Source organism: Calonectris borealis, chromosome 9 (genome assembly GCF_964195595.1).
Source record: "Calonectris borealis chromosome 9, bCalBor7.hap1.2, whole genome shotgun sequence".
Lineage (NCBI taxonomy): Eukaryota > Metazoa > Chordata > Aves > Procellariiformes > Procellariidae > Calonectris > Calonectris borealis.
The window spans coordinates 18,795,819-18,812,699 of record NC_134320.1 but is presented as its reverse complement, the minus strand read 5'-3'; the positions used below and the strand labels follow the sequence as shown (position 1 = coordinate 18,812,699).

General features: G+C 43.7%; 1 protein-coding gene across 5 annotated transcripts in view; it reads right to left on the bottom strand.

The window, feature by feature from the left end:
- The window catches only part of DIS3L2 (DIS3 like 3'-5' exoribonuclease 2), a 194,953-nt gene that overhangs the window by 94,638 nt on the left and 83,434 nt on the right, over positions 1-16,881 (bottom strand). For all 5 annotated transcript variants that reach the window (XM_075157193.1, XM_075157194.1, XM_075157192.1 and 2 more), the window contains one exon: positions 2,373-2,452. In XM_075157193.1, coding sequence (XP_075013294.1) covers positions 2,373-2,452 — 80 coding nt within the window. The remainder of the gene's footprint in view (positions 1-2,372; positions 2,453-16,881) is intronic.

Genomic DNA, 16,881 nt, shown 5'->3' with positions numbered 1-16,881 from the left:
AAATCTTTACTTTTACTCTCTGGAAGATAGTCGTGCCCTGTCCCCTACTCTTCCCTGGTTTCTTCAAGTCTCTTCTAAAACACACTGGCGAAGTGTATTTTGGGGAACTGAAAGAGGAGACAGATTCCTGCACCTTCCACTTTTGTTTTATTTGAAAAACTGAGCTTTCCAAACTTTCTCTATGCAGAGTGACCCTGTAGTCTGGTCCATTTTACCTTTCTTTCCCAACTGCCTGGTTTTCCTGGGAAAAGGAAGTGTTATCTTTGGCTGCAGAAGCATTCCCTGCCCACTCAGGTAAGTGCATCCGAGATCACCTTTGAAATAACAGGGTACCCTGGGAGAGAGAACGGTGCCTGCTCCTGTGGTATGTACACGTAGAGACAGCCCCTGAAAGCATGGCTTTGACATGATCCTTTCACATATTCCTTAGCTTTCACAGAAGATCAGGGAAGGGCAGGGAAAACCTTCATCTGGAGCCTCCAGGAGGCCAGCACAGGCCTGACACAGCCCCTGGGAGAAGGACAAGTCAGAAATAAACAGGCCAGACGACTTGGGGGTTTTCTTTCTCCCCGACACGCAGGCAGCTCCCTCTGCCTCATGCTTGTACAGAGAAGAGCAAAAAGCAACAAAGCAGGGAAGACTGGCAAAGCACAGCAGCGTGAATGAAGTCCACTCAGAAGGCAACTTTTAACAAAAAGAATTCCGCTTGGTTTTTTTTCCTCAGGTGGATTGCATGAGGGTTTGTTCCAAAGAGGCTTGATCAGTGCACGGGGCAGCGCTGCAGCCACCCACCTCTGCATCACAAGGGGATTTGTGGCCGCCAGGCTACAGAGCTCCCACAATAAAGTAATACCTAGAACCCTCTCGGGTGGACCTTACAAGCAGAGGATCCCTTCTGTAACGGTACGACTCCTTCGTCGTAGACTGCAGCAAGAGGCCTCTTACAGCATTTTCTGCAGTTGGAGTCAGAGAGACAAGGCAGACTTCAGAGTGCGGCCACATCCGCGATCAGCTCAACAAGTGCCAAGTATGAGCGACAGCCCTGCAATGGCTCTGCACGCTTTCTGGGAAAGAAGCATTCTTGTTCAAACAGATGTTTCCATTGACATTTTCTCCAAATGGCAGGTAAGAGAAAAATGCAGATGCATGCACCACAAACCAGCTCAGTGAATGGTTTCCTGCAGCATCTAAAACCCACGCGTATGTGATCAGTAGAGGCTCAGAAGCCAGAGTTTCAACACCTCAGATCTGAGGGACCATGGGATCACAACATTATCATAAATCTACAGATAATTCAGATGACAAAGTGGAAAGAGGGAGAACAGAGTTCAGCTTAGGATCTCTCAAGAAGACTGTTTACATTTTCTGTGAAATAGAACAGCAATTTTTCCTTAATCTTGCCTCAAAACTGCTATTGTGCAGTATAATTAGAAATAATTTTATTGGCCTCAAATTTTCTTTCATCTCTGATTTTTTTATCAGTTTTATAGCCCCGTAATACTATTCTGTACTTGGGTCTAAATGACATGACAATTCATTGGCCACATTGCACAGAATGAAATCAACCCAAAAAACAGGGAATGATGTCTTTGATATCATCATGTTGTGATGATTAACAAGAGCAAGAAAAACTAAACACACACACAAAAAAATCACTTTATCTTCTTTATTAGTGGTGGATGGGCTAATGAAATCATGCAATATTTCTAACCAGGCCTGTTACTGGATCTCATCAAACTAAATAAGCAGAACTTGGATGGCAAAGTCAGCTTACAAGAGGGAAGTTCCTTAAGTCAGAATCATCAAGATTTGGCTTCTGGAGCTTTACTTTCTATTCTGTTGGCTTACAGCATAGTAAAAGTACAAATAAGGCAGAACAGAAAGCTTAAAAGGCAATGAGAAGAATAACACAACTTATAAGGCACACTCTGCTCATCTGACAATTCCCAGCATCCTATAAACACCAAAAAGCAATTCAGCCAGTGACCTTCAAAAAACTGGATTCCTTTATCCAGGGACTGCGTATTCAAGGTCAAAGTTTCACTAGACTTCAGTCTGCAAGAGTGGCATATTAGCTATTCAGCTGTAACTCCTGTAATGACAGGAGACAGCTGAGATCTGCTCAAATCAAATTACAGCTCTGATTATGCAAAACACTATGGTTCTGCATTTCCTGACACCAAGACTACTTCAGAGTGCAGCTTGAAGATATCTGCTCTAAGATTTCTGAAAACAGGCAATTAACAAGAGAAAAACTAGTTTATTACTCCACTCGTATTTGGTAAAGAATACTTCATGACAAATTATATATACGAATGTGTCAACGGCTGAATATAAACACTGAGAAGTATTTTGTAAAATATATCTCATACCGTCAGGGAGTTGTTTACAGGACAAAGCATCATCAAGATCTTTGGCAGTTGATGGGTCGATGGTGAAAATGCATTCTTTCCTATCCAAGGAAAAAAGAAGAAAAGAAAAATTTATCTTCCAGTCATGAAGAAGGTATCAAAACACAGAGACCATCAGAGACATCCAGACAACAACAACCATGTTTTCAGAAGGCTCTGTCTGTTGAAACGTCTTCCAATCTAATCTGAAAGTCTAAATCTAATCTAAAAAAAAGTTTTTAGACAAGTGAATCTCCTTGGGTTTTCTTCCATTTTTCTTTTTGGTTTAACTGCTTGCTCTTAACAGCTTTCATCTCATTACTGATTTTCCTCCACAAAAACTAAACAATTTAGCCCATCAAGTTCACTCCAAAGAAACAAGCAGGAAAAAGACTTGATGCCTTGCAGCTAGAGTAAAAATAGATTGTTCCCAATTGCAAAGCTAAATGGAACACAAATAACCCCCATGCCCATGCATAAGAGCAGATATCGCAGCATCTGAAACTCCACGAGCACAGCTAGCACGGAGCAGAGGCAGTGAAACATCTACAAACTAAGCTGAACGATAACAAAAATGAGTGAGAGTTTTGGTCGCAGTAAAGACACCCAAGGGGTGCAGTACTTTATAACATCTATGTTGCCTATTGTGCACCAAAGGGAAAAGCAGGTTCAATAGGAAACACTATGAAAGTTATAGAAAGCAAGCTCCAAATCTAGCAAATCAGCTTGGTGCTTAGGAAAAGCTGAACGCCCTTTCGCATAAGCTGTACTAGGTGGTACCTGGAATGTGCAGCCCTGCCCTGGAAGGCTTACATACCTATGTCCCGGGTGGCAGGGACACCAGGAACATACCACAATGGACCACAGATAGGGTCTAGGGCCACATAGATGAGACAAAACAGAGCATCTGACTCAGGAATCATCATGGTTAATAGAGCAGAGCCTGGCACCAGCGAGATCCTGAAGCACTCAACAAATAAAACTTCCTAAACTCCTGCTTTAGGGCCTCCCTTCATCCTGGGCTGCCCTACAGCAACTTCTTGCCCGGGCCTCTGGACTATGTGTGGAATGTGGGAAAGGAGTTGAAAAGAAGTGAAGACAATAAAGGAATGGGTTTGCTGGTTTATTTTGCTTTTATCTTAACCTTTAGAATAAGTTCGGCCCCTCCCTAGTTAAAAGATCCCCAAGCACAATGATATAGGCTGAGGCTGCCAAGGAAGAGATCAGACTGCTGCTTTTCTTCTTGCCGCAGAAAAACTCATATCATGATGGCAACTCCCTTCTAGAGATATATAATGAAAACATACATTATTTTTCTTACAGCATAACCATTGTATATTCCTGGGGTAGGAGAAGTAGCAGGGGAAAAATTACAGCAAACTTTTAAAGGAGCAAGTGTCACGTGGAATTAGCAAATCTTAGTCTTTTTGCATGGGTGCTTGCACAGTGAGAGCAATGTCTCTATCTTCGCAGGCCTATCACTTTGGTACTTAAATGCTCTGGGTGGTATCTGTTGTGTCAGACAGCTGGCAGCATGTATTTATATAATTCCACCAGGCACACTAAACAGAGATTTTCAAAGACATAAAAATCAGTAAAGCACTTCACTGCCTTCCGAGACTTTGAAAATCTTTTAGAATATGCTAGCTTTCAGATTGGATAGCAAAACTGCCTTAATCCCCAGATGCACGTTCGTTTTTGATCCTTCACATGCATCTAAACAAATTAGAGATTGTGACACTGAAAGATATAAAATCTTTTCAACTACACCAGGACTTTGATCTGTTGCTGTCTAGCTATGCAGCACCAGGAATCAACCAATTTTTAAAGGCTTGCAAACAACCTTACTTCCATAAATATATATTCCTTAAAATTCCACCTAAGGATGGAATTTCAGGATGCCTCCACTCCAAGGCACTGTGCAACTTTCTTTAGAGAGCCGTGCGTATGCAGATACACAGACACCTATACTACAAGCAGTATGGGGGCATGCATGTGTGCCAACCTGCATGTGTTGATACACCAGGTCCCACTAACTCACAGGGTATAAAGGCAACAGCATCCTGGCACTGTGACTCCACCCCAGCCACACCTAGTAATTCTTCCTTTAAGTTATTTCACTTAAAAGAGCAAACGGCACTGAACGGACACTAATGGCTTGCTTTATCTGACAAGTGAGCACAAAAAAGGTTTAAGGGCTTCTTCAAAGAGAAAGTGGGTTCCTGTGTCAGGGGAATAGACAGCTTATCCCAGATGTTTAGGGCCTGCAACCACAAGCATCTGCCACCCATTGCGAACCGTAGCTCCAGGCAGTTCAAAAATTAGCAGATTGGTTTCAATGAAGTGCATATTTGCAGTCTGCCCTGGAAAGGAGTGAGCATAAATACGCGGGTGCCAAATTCTGAACACATTTATATAATGGCAGCAACTAACAGGCTGCTTTGCTGAGATGTATTTGGCTAGTCAAATCTACTGCAGAGGACAGCGGTGGCCCCAGTACAGAGAGCCCAAACCTGCGGGGCCAGCGGGGCAGCCCCCAGTCCCCCCGGGCAGCACTTCGTGCACAGCCTGCTGCCCTTGGGGACGCGCTGGCCAGGCTCCGAGCAGCCTCTTAGCATGCAAACTGCAGGCACAGACACAGCTCGCCGTCTGAGATACTTAAACTCACAGATGCAAAGCTGAAGAGGGGTCCAGACAAATACTGATTTAGCATTTCTCACCAGCACTTCTATGTGCAGCACAGCTGGGATATGTTTTACCACCAGGCTCAGATCCGCTTCTCCTTTAAAACTACTCAAGGGACTTGGACTTGTAGCTTGTCACAGGCAGTTTATTCTGGGCACAGACTGCAAGGTGAGGTAAGAAAGTCACTGAGCAAGTAACACAAGGAATGATACTCGCTGGCATACGGACTCTGCGGAAGTGTTGCAGAGCCAATGGCCAGGTAGTCAATGGGACAAAAGAAGCCGATCTGCAAGCAGAGCTCAAAGTTCATAGCAGTGAGATAATCCTGGCACACAGGAGTACACCTCACTGAAGTTTTCTAAGCGAATTCCGCTCACCAGTAATTGCATTATTAAGTGTGATGAATTACATTTCTGGTTTTCAGTTTTTATTACTGGAGAAGTTTCAGATGGCTATAGGAACCAGGGCTGGCATGTGGGAAAGAAAACAATCCACTGAGTGATGGGACCGCAGTGCTGAGCCCGAGGGCAGCACCCCACACACGTGCTCCGCCAGGGCAAGGTCTACAAGGAAGGCATGTTCTCAGCTATCTCCTTCTGCTTTTCCTCCAGCCCTACCGGTATCACCTTTTATCTCCAGCATGCTGCAGAGAGCCGCCTCTCGTACCGGAGAGAATCGGCGCAAGGCAATGAAAAGCAAGGGGAGGAAGGGCTGGGTGTGGGCAGCGCAGCCTGCCCCTCGCTCTGCAAGCTGTCCCCTCCCTGGGCACCTACGCCAGCCACTCCTGTACAAAGCCCCAGGGGGGACCCTGGAGGCAGCTGACAAAAACCATCTGGGTGAAGAAATAACATTGCTCCCAGCTATTTGGCAAGTCCGCTCCGCGAAGAGGAAGGAGCCGTTCGAATTCCTCCCCTGACCGTACTGTCTGGCTGTACAATACCCCAAAGGTTGTGGCACAAGGGATGTCTGAGAGATCAGACCACATTTCTGACCGTAACAAAACCAACCTGCAGTGGGTTGTATGACTAAACCTCAAGGCAACAGTACTTTTTATGCACCTGCTAACAAAGACGTTGCTTAAGCACAAGCAACTAGCCCGGCTACATGCATGCACATCTGCACTGATCACAAGTAAATACAAATTGGCAGCTGTCTCCAGCTTCTGGAGGGGCACCAAGGTGACCTTGTGGGTTAAGGAGTTTGATCATCCCCCTCTCCCGCTTATTTAAAAGCCCCGAAGGAGCCATCTCTCATTGTCATTACACCTAATAAAAATCTGTTTTATTCATTTAAAATTGTCAAAACATACTTTGTAAAAGTAATGAGATGTTCCAAGTCCACTCATTCCAACATACACACAACTTGGTTAGCTAAAGGAAACCAGTTTAGGAGATACAGACTCACACAGAGTTAAGAGATTTTCTGGTCTTCATGCTGGAAAGGACTAGAAGTAAACGTGTGCCTTTAAGAACCCCCCAGCCTCCTTACATTGATCGAGAACAAACATTTTGGTGTGGAAACTTCCACTTTTTACAGGAGCCTCTTTGTCCAAAACATATGCTTAATGCAGGTTTGCAGAGGTGGACCTGCTCTGGCATGGAGTTTCTGTCGATGGAAGAATAAAATCTTTTCTCCTCCTCCTCGTGGCCAGAGGTTTCATGCACCGGAGCGAGGCAATGCCTACGAGAGTTTTGGAGGATGAGGGGAACAGCTCGCACTGACCATTGTGGACCTGCAAGCAAGGGTCCGGAAAGCACATGCCACACACAGACTGCCCGCCAGCCCCAGGCAGTGCCCGGGAGCGCTGACCCAGCCACCTCCAGCCCTGAGGCACTGACAAGAGCACTGCTAAAGCCAAAGCTCACACACTGGCTCCATCTGCCATCTTGCAAATCAACCACCCGGGAAAAAAAATAACAGAATAGAGCACTTAGTTTATTAGACTGTAACGACAGCGTCAACATATACAGGCTGGTATATCAATCCTAATTTAAGGAAAGCTAATTAAGTGCAGTTTCTCTTTGCACAGCTTATGAAGACTAATTAAAGCGGACAAGCATATCTGCAGAGTACTTCGTCTTTTTACCTTTAACAGGATCTAAAATAAATGGCTAGTGCAGCGGTAGAGGTAAGATAAGTAGTCTGTTGGTGAGCTGGAATTACTGTCATGGTAATTAAAACAATCACAGATCACAGGACTGCAACACCAGTTTGTTTTTCTTTGTGCAAATACGTACATCTACGCAAAGGTATTTGCAAGAATCAGCAGAAAAAATACTGTACAGTTGGTGCTGCAAGGTTTGGTACAGTATTTCAATTTTTGCCAGCTAAACTGTTCAGAATTCAACATATCAGAGTTAGCCATAAAATATAAACACCTATGACACAAGGAGATTACAAGTCCCAGTGGTCAGGGCTCCATCTTCACTCAAGTGGAAGGCTACTTGGATCAAGATGAAGCATTGCCTTTGTAAGCCATGAGTTCAGGCTGTATTAGAGGCAAGGTTTCTGGCATGGCCAGTTATTGGGCAAAGTTTGGGTGTTACCAGCGTGATTTTCTGTAAAGGCAGCTTCGTGCTGCTAATAGAGAAAAGTGCCAGTTTGTACACAGTAGACAACGCAGCACCCTGCAGCCATCCTAACACAACTGGACAGCCTTCCCAGCAGCACACAGATGAGTCAACCCACCAGTGGAGACACAGAGCCCAGGTTTTCACCACTGTAACAAATGCCAACAACCGTGAAATAACCGTTCAGAGAACTGCATGTATCCACTAGAGCATCAGAAAACCCTCAGTGAAGCAAAATGATGTCCTTACCAGCTGAAGTGACCATTCGTGGGAGGCAAAGTCCCAAAGAAGCAAGCACAAGACAGCTATTCAGGAACTAGGGAAAGCAGAGATGGAGGAAGGACGTCCCGGGCACCACGAGCACAAGTCAGCTGGGCAGCCTAACCGCATCCATGTTCCTGCATGCTGCAGACCACCACCCCTTCTGGCCCTGGCTGCAGCCATCACCAACTGAAGTCACCCGGATTGAAGCCCCAACTTTACCATTTGCCTGAAGTTGGACTGCTCAGGGCTGAGGTCATGCACAGAATTTAGACTGCCAAGTCTCACAAGAGAGAGAGAGAGCTGGGAGCCTCTGCAAGCAAACCAGAGCACCTAAGGAAGAGGTGGAGCAGGGAACCACCAAAGGTCTCCCAACAGGAGACCCAGGCAAAGGAACTTGGGTAGAATTAAGGTGCCTGAACTTAATTACCTTATTTACCTCCCCATCCTGCCTCTCTCCCAAGGGCAACTGAGACAGTCTTCTGCAATGTTTACTGGTCATTCGTGAAAACCAACACATCCACGACAACTACAAAAGAGAACAAAGAAGCCACAGCACCCACTAGCATGGAAAAGGTGGCTGAATCCCACTGCCTGTGAATTCCCAGCACACAAACACTGCACGACTGAAAATTCAAGCAGCTCAGTGGCTACCCACGCACCGACTATCCTGCGCTGCCCCAGGCTCAGTGCTCACAGCCCACAGTCCCTCTAGTCATCGAACGGCTCCTGAAGCACCAAACTAAATCTTCTACAGAAGTGTTAGCCTATTTCCAAAGACCAAACTGCTGCAGCTGGAGGTGAGACAGTAATGACCATCATTTTGTTTATTAAAGTTTAGGCAGTGCAAGCCTTCTTTAAACTTGAGTATGTCCGTGCTAAGACATTTACAGTACGAGTGACTGCATGTCTAGACACTTGCAATGCATTTACATTCTTCTAGGGACTCCTTAGATTGTCCTGTTCTCTCCACTTTGTGAGTACATACAATAGCCTGGTGGGAGTGAAAGCTCAGCCTCCTGGTTTACCCTTATTAACTCCAGCTCAACGCTGGCATTTTAAAATTAAGCACAGCAAACTTTTAGAATCTTTAAGCTCTTCAGGTCATTTCTAAGACCCTGGTGAGCTCCATCTTGCAAAAGTTAAACAGACATCATTTCTCAGAGCTGGAAACAGTTGTTTTAATTTGGGAACAGGCATCCTAGAGCTGTCAACTCACTCCAGTGAACACTACTAACATTTTTTCACACAACAGTCCAATTGTTATGGCAACCACAAAAGTCAATCTCGTTCTTCAATCACAATTAAACCCAGCTCGACGATGGTGTCTGCGCAGGTTTGTTATAAAGTGCCAATAAGTATGGGACCAATTCCACTGATGTTCATGACTCAAATGGGGATGAAGTACTCTTTCTCAGAGAGAAATTTCAGAGAACAATCAGTGCTTGAACATTTTAGAGACTTCAACATCCCACTTCTAAAGACATCTATTACGTGTAGTGTCTACCAGATTTGTCACACTTGATGCTGGCAGATTTTAGTTAAAACCCCAGAGTGGCTCCTTCCAAGACAGATTCTTAAAAGGAAAATATTCAAAAAATATGCGTGCAATAGAAGTACCCTGACAAATCTCTGAAGGCACTTTGAGTGCCCTGTAACACACCGACAAAGATACTTGACACATCACAAAACTCTTTTTGCATGGTGCATAAATTTCAAAATGAAATTAAATTATAAAATAATTGGAAGCAAAAACTGCCCTCTCCAAATACTAATTGTTATAAGCCCCACAAAAATCCAGCACAGCATAAAATGCAACTTTCTACATCAAGCCAGTACTGTTCTTTTTAATTTCTCTGTGTTTATGTTTTAGTTAATGTCCTGTTCTGGTTCAGAAAACAGACGTTGGTCCAAGAGAGCCGCTGACAATGAATCCTGATGTATTACACATCTACAACAATAAACATTTTACATTTTCACCAAGGACTGCTCACTGGATTGCCGAACCAGAATCAATTATTCCTTCTAGATATTTATGGCCTCCAAGTAAGGAGGAAGATGAAAAGAAAAGCATTGCAGTCTTGTAACATACCTAACTGGCTTGAAAAGCCAACATATATATAAACGAGATCAGAGTCTCTGAGAGACCAAGTACCAGCAGTATTTCCTACAAGTCATGCTGTAATTGTGCCACAAATATAATGAGGTCTCTGCACCACCACTATCCCACGCAAGAAGGTGGAGTGTAATTGAAAATGCACTTGCATTATATAAACTACTTTAATCATAGATGCACAGAGCTAGAAATGGAAGAGACATTAGGTCATCCAACCCCCATAGGTCAGAGCCGGACTACTCATGACAATACATTTGCGAGGACTTTCTCTAGTATAGTATTAAGCATCTTTAGTGATGGAGTTTCCAATACTTTCTTTAGCAGTCTAAGCTACAGTCTATTTTAGGGTGGACAGGAGAGGCTTCTTCTTTGTTTTACCTTACTTGTCCTCATAACACCCCTTTCTATCCTCCCACCACCTTAAATGATTCTCATTTTTTCATTTTGGTCCATATATTTTAACTATCAACTACTATAACTTTCACAAACTTCTAGTTTCGGTGTTGGCAAATACACGTTGACCAGTTAATCCTTCCTTGTAGATCAATCCCTCATCTCCCAGAATATTTTTGTTAGTCTTTTCCGGACTGACCCACTTCTAATCCATGCTGTGATACTTCCAGTACAACCCTGCCTCATACACCTGCATGCGTGCCCTCTATATTATGATTTTTTTTTTTCTTTTTAGAGAATGAGGATCTGAGAATAACCTGGGAACAAGGATCCAGTCACCCAAAAACTTCAGGGCAGATGGACAGGTCAAAGCATGCTTCAGATCACTCCATCAGAATGGAGTCACCAGGAAAATGCTGTTCCTTGTAATGACCAGCCTGTCCTAGTGATCAGTGATCAGCCCTGAAATATGACAGTGGGAATATACTGCCTCACCCGCTGAAGTAGTTCTGGGTTTCTCCATCTACAGCATCAGAGACTGATACCCAGGTTGACACCGGGACTTGGATCCTTCATCTCCTATCCACCCCCATGCTATCTGACCTGTAGCGAGATCAGGGCACCAGCAAAGCACCGTGATATCAAGGAAATTGGCAGTATTTGGCACAACTGAACTGGGCCACTTAACATATATAAACATGAGAGGATAGGGCACTTTCTTCTGCTCATCAAAAGCCCACTTTGTGATCCAGCGGAATCCAGTGAGAAATGAACACGTTCTCAAATTGATTTAAGATTTTATCCTCATCTCCTTCTGTTATTCTCTCCATTTCTCTCTATAAAATAGGCAGCCAGGCAGGAACAAGACTGTATGTGTAACAATCTAGTCACAAAAGTTATGACGGTTTTCCACAAATAAACAGATTCTTAACTGAGCAAGCTTAGTTTTGATGGCCTACAAGATCAGAACACAATAATCCTGTCCAACTACACACCACCGATTCTGTGTGAAGCTGCACTTCCAATGACCACACGTGCCTTCCTGTAAGGAAAAACACCAGTGAAGTTGCCAGTGTGTCTATGTACACCAGCCACTGGTAACAACAGCATCTGAAAGCAAAGACCATGCATCATTTTGTACAAAACAGTGTCACCACAATTGCCGTAGCTATAGTGTAGTAGAAAATGTTATGAAAACAGAGAGGAGGATCCAAAGAAGCCAACCAGAAGCAAGGAGCTGAATCACATCACTCTGACAGCAGCACCGTATTTATTGAGTTTTACTTACTCAGCTAATGGGTGAGGATGGAGCTAACACGAGCTCTCCTCACCGATCCAAGAAGGGTACCGTTCCCCAGACTGCCTGGACAGCAGAAGTACCCAGAGCAGGTACAGCCATCATCACCATCTTCTGGAATCAGTCCTGTTATAAAGAGACTAGATCTGATATCCTTAGACACCACTGAGTAATCCTTTGTATGCCTTGTATCTCCCTATGGAGAACATTAAATTAGTCACAGAACAGCTCAGTGAGAGGGCAGAGATCATAATCTGGCCCTGTTTGTGTCTCCACTCCACGCCAAGATAACAGTCAGGTCTGTGGCAATGTTGCTTATACATTTGCTAAACAAGTCATTTCTCAGTTTCCATCAGAAACCAGAGCATTTTTACATATCCTATTATAGCTGAGTAAGTCTTGCTCTACTTAACGCTAGCTTTTTGTAGTGGAAAATCTCCAGGAAACAAGCTGTTTAATGATGTTTTATCTGACTTGCACTCATTTCTAACTAAAGTCGTCCACCTGCCTTGAAAAGACATCTGTTTCAGAGGCTGACTGCTTTCCTCCAACACCCCTTGTACAGCTCAAGGCTGCCATTTTTATCATCACCTCTAATTTTATCAGCCAATAATCTCCTCAGGCGTCTACAGAAAAGAGCATGCTGTCAAACCTTTACTGTAAGCACTGCTAATCCCTGTTACCAGCTGTAATCACTCCTCAAGAAAGAAATAAATAGTGGGCAGAACTGCAGTGCAGGTACTGTCCTGCTGCAGGTGCTTTCCAGTTAGGAACAGTGCTACAGAGCTTCCCTCCACAGTGGGCACAGAGACACAGCAAAGCACCTCCACTCTTCCTCCCTTATCAACCTAAGGAAGGATGCTGAACGGGCAGCCAAAATTACAATCTAGCCTTCAATAACTTGGATAGCTTTAGGTCAGTTGCAATTGAGGTCATATGCTGAAATACCAAGATGTAAATTTTAACTGAAAGCTTTAGAGCTCTTTGCCTGCAAGAGCAAAGTTCATTAACTCTGCCCTGCAAGGGAAGCAAGTGAGCATTAATTGTCTCCTGCCAATGCAGTGGATCCTTGCTGTCCCACGGTCTGATGCCTCCAGGCCTTTTAGCCTCGTGGGAGGAATGGATAGTTATGCTGCCATTCAGAGGGACCTCAGCAGAGAAATGGGCTGATGGGAATCTCATGAAGCTCAAAGGGAAACGCAAAGTCCTGCACATGAGGAGGAATAACCCCGTGCACCAGTCCAGGCTGGGGACCAATCAGCTGGGAGGCAGCTTGGCAGAAAAGGACCTGGGGTCCTGATGGACAAGGTGAACATGAACCAACAACATGCCATCATAGGAAAGGTGGCCAACAGCCTCCTGGGCTGCATTAGGAAGAGTGTTGCCAGCAGTTCAAGAGATGCAGACTTTCAGTCCTTCCCCTCTACTTGGCACTGGTGAGACCACAGCTGGAGTGCTGTGTCCAGTTCTGGGCTCCCCAGTAGAGGAAGACATCTACATACTGGTGCAAGTTTGCTGAAGGGCCTTGTTGGTGATTAAGGAATTGGAGCATCCGACCTACAAGGAGAGGCTGAGAGAGCTGGGACTGTTCAGCTTCAAGAAGAGAAGGCCCAGGCAGGAAGATCTTATCAATGTGAAAATATACCTGATAGTAGGGAGTAAAGAAGGCAGCGACAGACTCCTCTCAGTGGTACCCAGCAACAGGACAAGAGGCAATGGGCACAAAATACAGGAGATTCCATTTAAAGGTAAAAAACACCCACATTTTTACTGTAAGGGCGATTGAACCCCAGAACACGTTCCTCAGAGGGTTTGTGGAATCTCCATCTTTGGAGATATCCAAACCCCAAATGAACACAACCCTGAGCAGCCTGCTGTAGTTGACCCTGTTTTGAACAAGGGGGTTGGAGTAGATGCTCTCCAGAGGTGACTTCCAACCTCAACCATTTAGTGACCCTCAGGAGTTCAGAGCTGCTCAGTTGAAGTCAGTCAGTTTCTGCTCCTCAGACCACATCCATCTTGTAGATATTTCAGAGTTTCTTGCCACAGCACCCTTTCTCTGCTCAGTATTTTTAGCTCATTGTTTTGTATTTTGCCAGCTGAGAAACTGCAGTTTGTAATTTTACCTTCAGCTTCATATTTCTTCTTAAAAGTGAATACAATGTCCTGTTTATAATAATAAAATCACTAGTTGGCAGGATGACATCAAATGGAAAAAGAGAAAGCAACTGGAAAATTTAGAGCAAGCAATTTTGAGTGCCAAGTTTCACATTTGTAATAGTCCAGCGGAGGTCAACAGGCTCACTTATTATTAGGCAAATGGTAAAGAAATAGATATCCTCAAGTTCTTCCATGTTAGACTATATAAACCATCTCTACTTGAACAGGCTCTAGCGCTTTCCAAAAAAGTGATGTTATACATTTTCCACAGTAACACCAACAATGGGAGACAGGCAAAAGGCAGAACTGCTTTGCAAAGAACGGCCTTTTTTCTCTCTCCAATATTTAGGTTTGTGTTTCCCACTATGATCGGACTTTCCTGGCTTTAGTTTCTTGTCCCAGTTAAGCAGTAAAGGAAACAAAAAGATATGAATGAAATTAGAAACATTTGGAATGAGTCTTAGAAATAGCTTTTGGGTTTCTTAGATTCCTGGCTACACCTCTTCAAATGGCCTCCTCCTCCAGCCCCCGTCTCCTGCACCCACCTCTGAAATTTGCATTTCCTCCTTTGCCCTGACCCCTCTTCGGCTCAGGGGCTGTATTTTGTCCCACATTATTGAAACACTAAGTGCAAAGCAAAGCAAACAAGGAAATGAAAATTACATGTTGAAACACTGGAAAAGACCGGAAAATGGTTGAAACTTTGCACCCATCAAAATTTGTCTCTATGACACTAATCCTCCAATGTTTCTCTAAAAGCAGAAACCAAACACTTCTCAAACTTCTAATGAAAAAATACCAATTCCAGTCAACCTGAATAATAAAAGGAGAGCTCTGGTCCTATCTGTATTATCACATTTAAAGTCCCTGGAAGGGAAGTTTCCTCAATCACGCTATTCTGATACTTTATGAAACTTCATGCTCTCTATAAAATACAACTGCAGTATGCAATGCCAACACCTAATACTTGCCTAGTGCTTTTCATTAGAAGTTTTTGGTGCTCTTTACAAACAAGCAAGCTGGGAGTGCCCATGAAATACTTGCCTAATTTTACAAATAGATAAGCCCACGCAGGTAAAAAGCTGATGTCCATGGCAAAACTGTGCACTAGTGGCAGAGCAGAGAGTTAAATCAGCTAAAAGATTTCAAAGCCATCCACGAGGTTTGGATCTTTTCTGCCTTAAGTAATATTAAAATATTATGTAAACCTTTCTTTGTGAGCCATTACTGCAGAAATGAGAGAAAAAAAGATCTCTTGGAAACAATTCTGCACAGGCTATGTAGGTGAGATCACAGTTTCTATCCAAACAGACTATGCATGGCAAGAGCAGGCTTCCTGTAAAACTGAAAGACTTGCAGGAAGACCAAGGAACATATTTACAAGATGGCATGGACAAAATATTCTTCCCTCTTGCCCAGCCTCAGCAGCTTGGTGAAACACATTGTCTCACTTTCATCTCAAACCACACTCACAAATGCCTCCGGTGCAGAACCTCTACCTCCGTGCTCTATACACTGACTCACAAACAGACCCGACCACACTCAGGACACTGGTTAGCAGAACACAGAAGTTACCTTTTGAGGAGGAAAGAGTCATTTCCCGTGATGAAAGGAAACAAGGAAAAGTTATCTCAGGAAGAGGAAACACCCGAAAACCCAAGACTTTGGTCAGGCCTCAGTTCCAAATCCCAAAAGCTTAATGCATGACACTAGACAATTTACAGCACTGTGTTACAGAACTGGAGAGGATTTACTAGAGATGGAAGTATTTTAAGCCAAACTCTAATATGTGTTTACTCTAGTCAGGTGAGAAATGTGTAAACTGAATTAGGATGAGCTATTTAGAAGTGTTAACATTGCTGTTTCAGGAGAAAAGATGAATCTTTATTTCACTGTAATTTATCTTATATTGTACTCTCAGAGTACCGTACAGTAATCTGGGGAGCCTGACAGATCAACATGCACGAAGTTCAGCAAAGACGGGCACTCACAGATGCAGGTGCCATTGAACACGGTGTGAGCTCCCCTGGAAAACAAGGCACAGCTCCCGTGTGCACCCAGACCAGACACCCAGATTCAGGTGTCTTCCTCTGGATACCAGCCTGGGCCAGTGAGTACCGGCTATTCGTACGACACTGCAGACTACAACGCAATTACTGCCGACATTATGAAAGCTAATATTTAATACCAAGTTAAAGCCAAGCTACCTTGGGATTTGTCAAGAACAGTCTCTCAAGGTCTGATGGGTGAGACCAGAAGAGATGGCGGCCAGGTCTCCAACTGCAGGACTCCACTCAGATACGATTCACACTACATTTACTAATAAAACTCATCTTTTTCTGGGTAGACAAACCTCTCACTGTGAGGAAACAAAAAAGAAGACTCATCTGTATTTTACTTTCCATAACTATAAGTCTCATGTTATCTCCATATGTGTTTAGACCACAGACTAGTTAGTCAGTGGTGTGGCAGTTGACATTGAAAGGATTAGTAAATTAAGCTCAAATAATTGTCTTAAAAACCTTGACTGTTAAATGTTTATATTTGAGAGGATCAAAAGGAAATCTACTTTGTAGTGTGCACTGTGGTCAGGAAGGGGCAGAGAGGGATTTAAATGGCTTAACTGCAAAACTGTTATCACCTTGATAAGTCACAGTGTAATAATTCAGCAATAAAAGCAAGAAATGCACTTGGAATTTGTTTCCAAAACTGATTGTTTGACTGGAAATAAGTCAAGCTCTTTACTTGCTTGAAGAAACAGAGAATGCTACTGAAATGTAGTCAAGAATATAAAAATAAGCACTTTCCAGTGACTCCTGAACTGCAGCATTCAATATGTTTTTTTTTTAAAGCTACTTGAAGCCTACAGTCTGGATCTGGTACCTGAGTGTTACCACTAGTCAACCAGGAGTGTGATTCTCCTCTGAATTATTCCATTGTATGGCAATGGAAATCCAGTAAAGCTGAAGCAGTAAGGAAACTGCAGGCTACAGTGCAGGATTAGGTCCA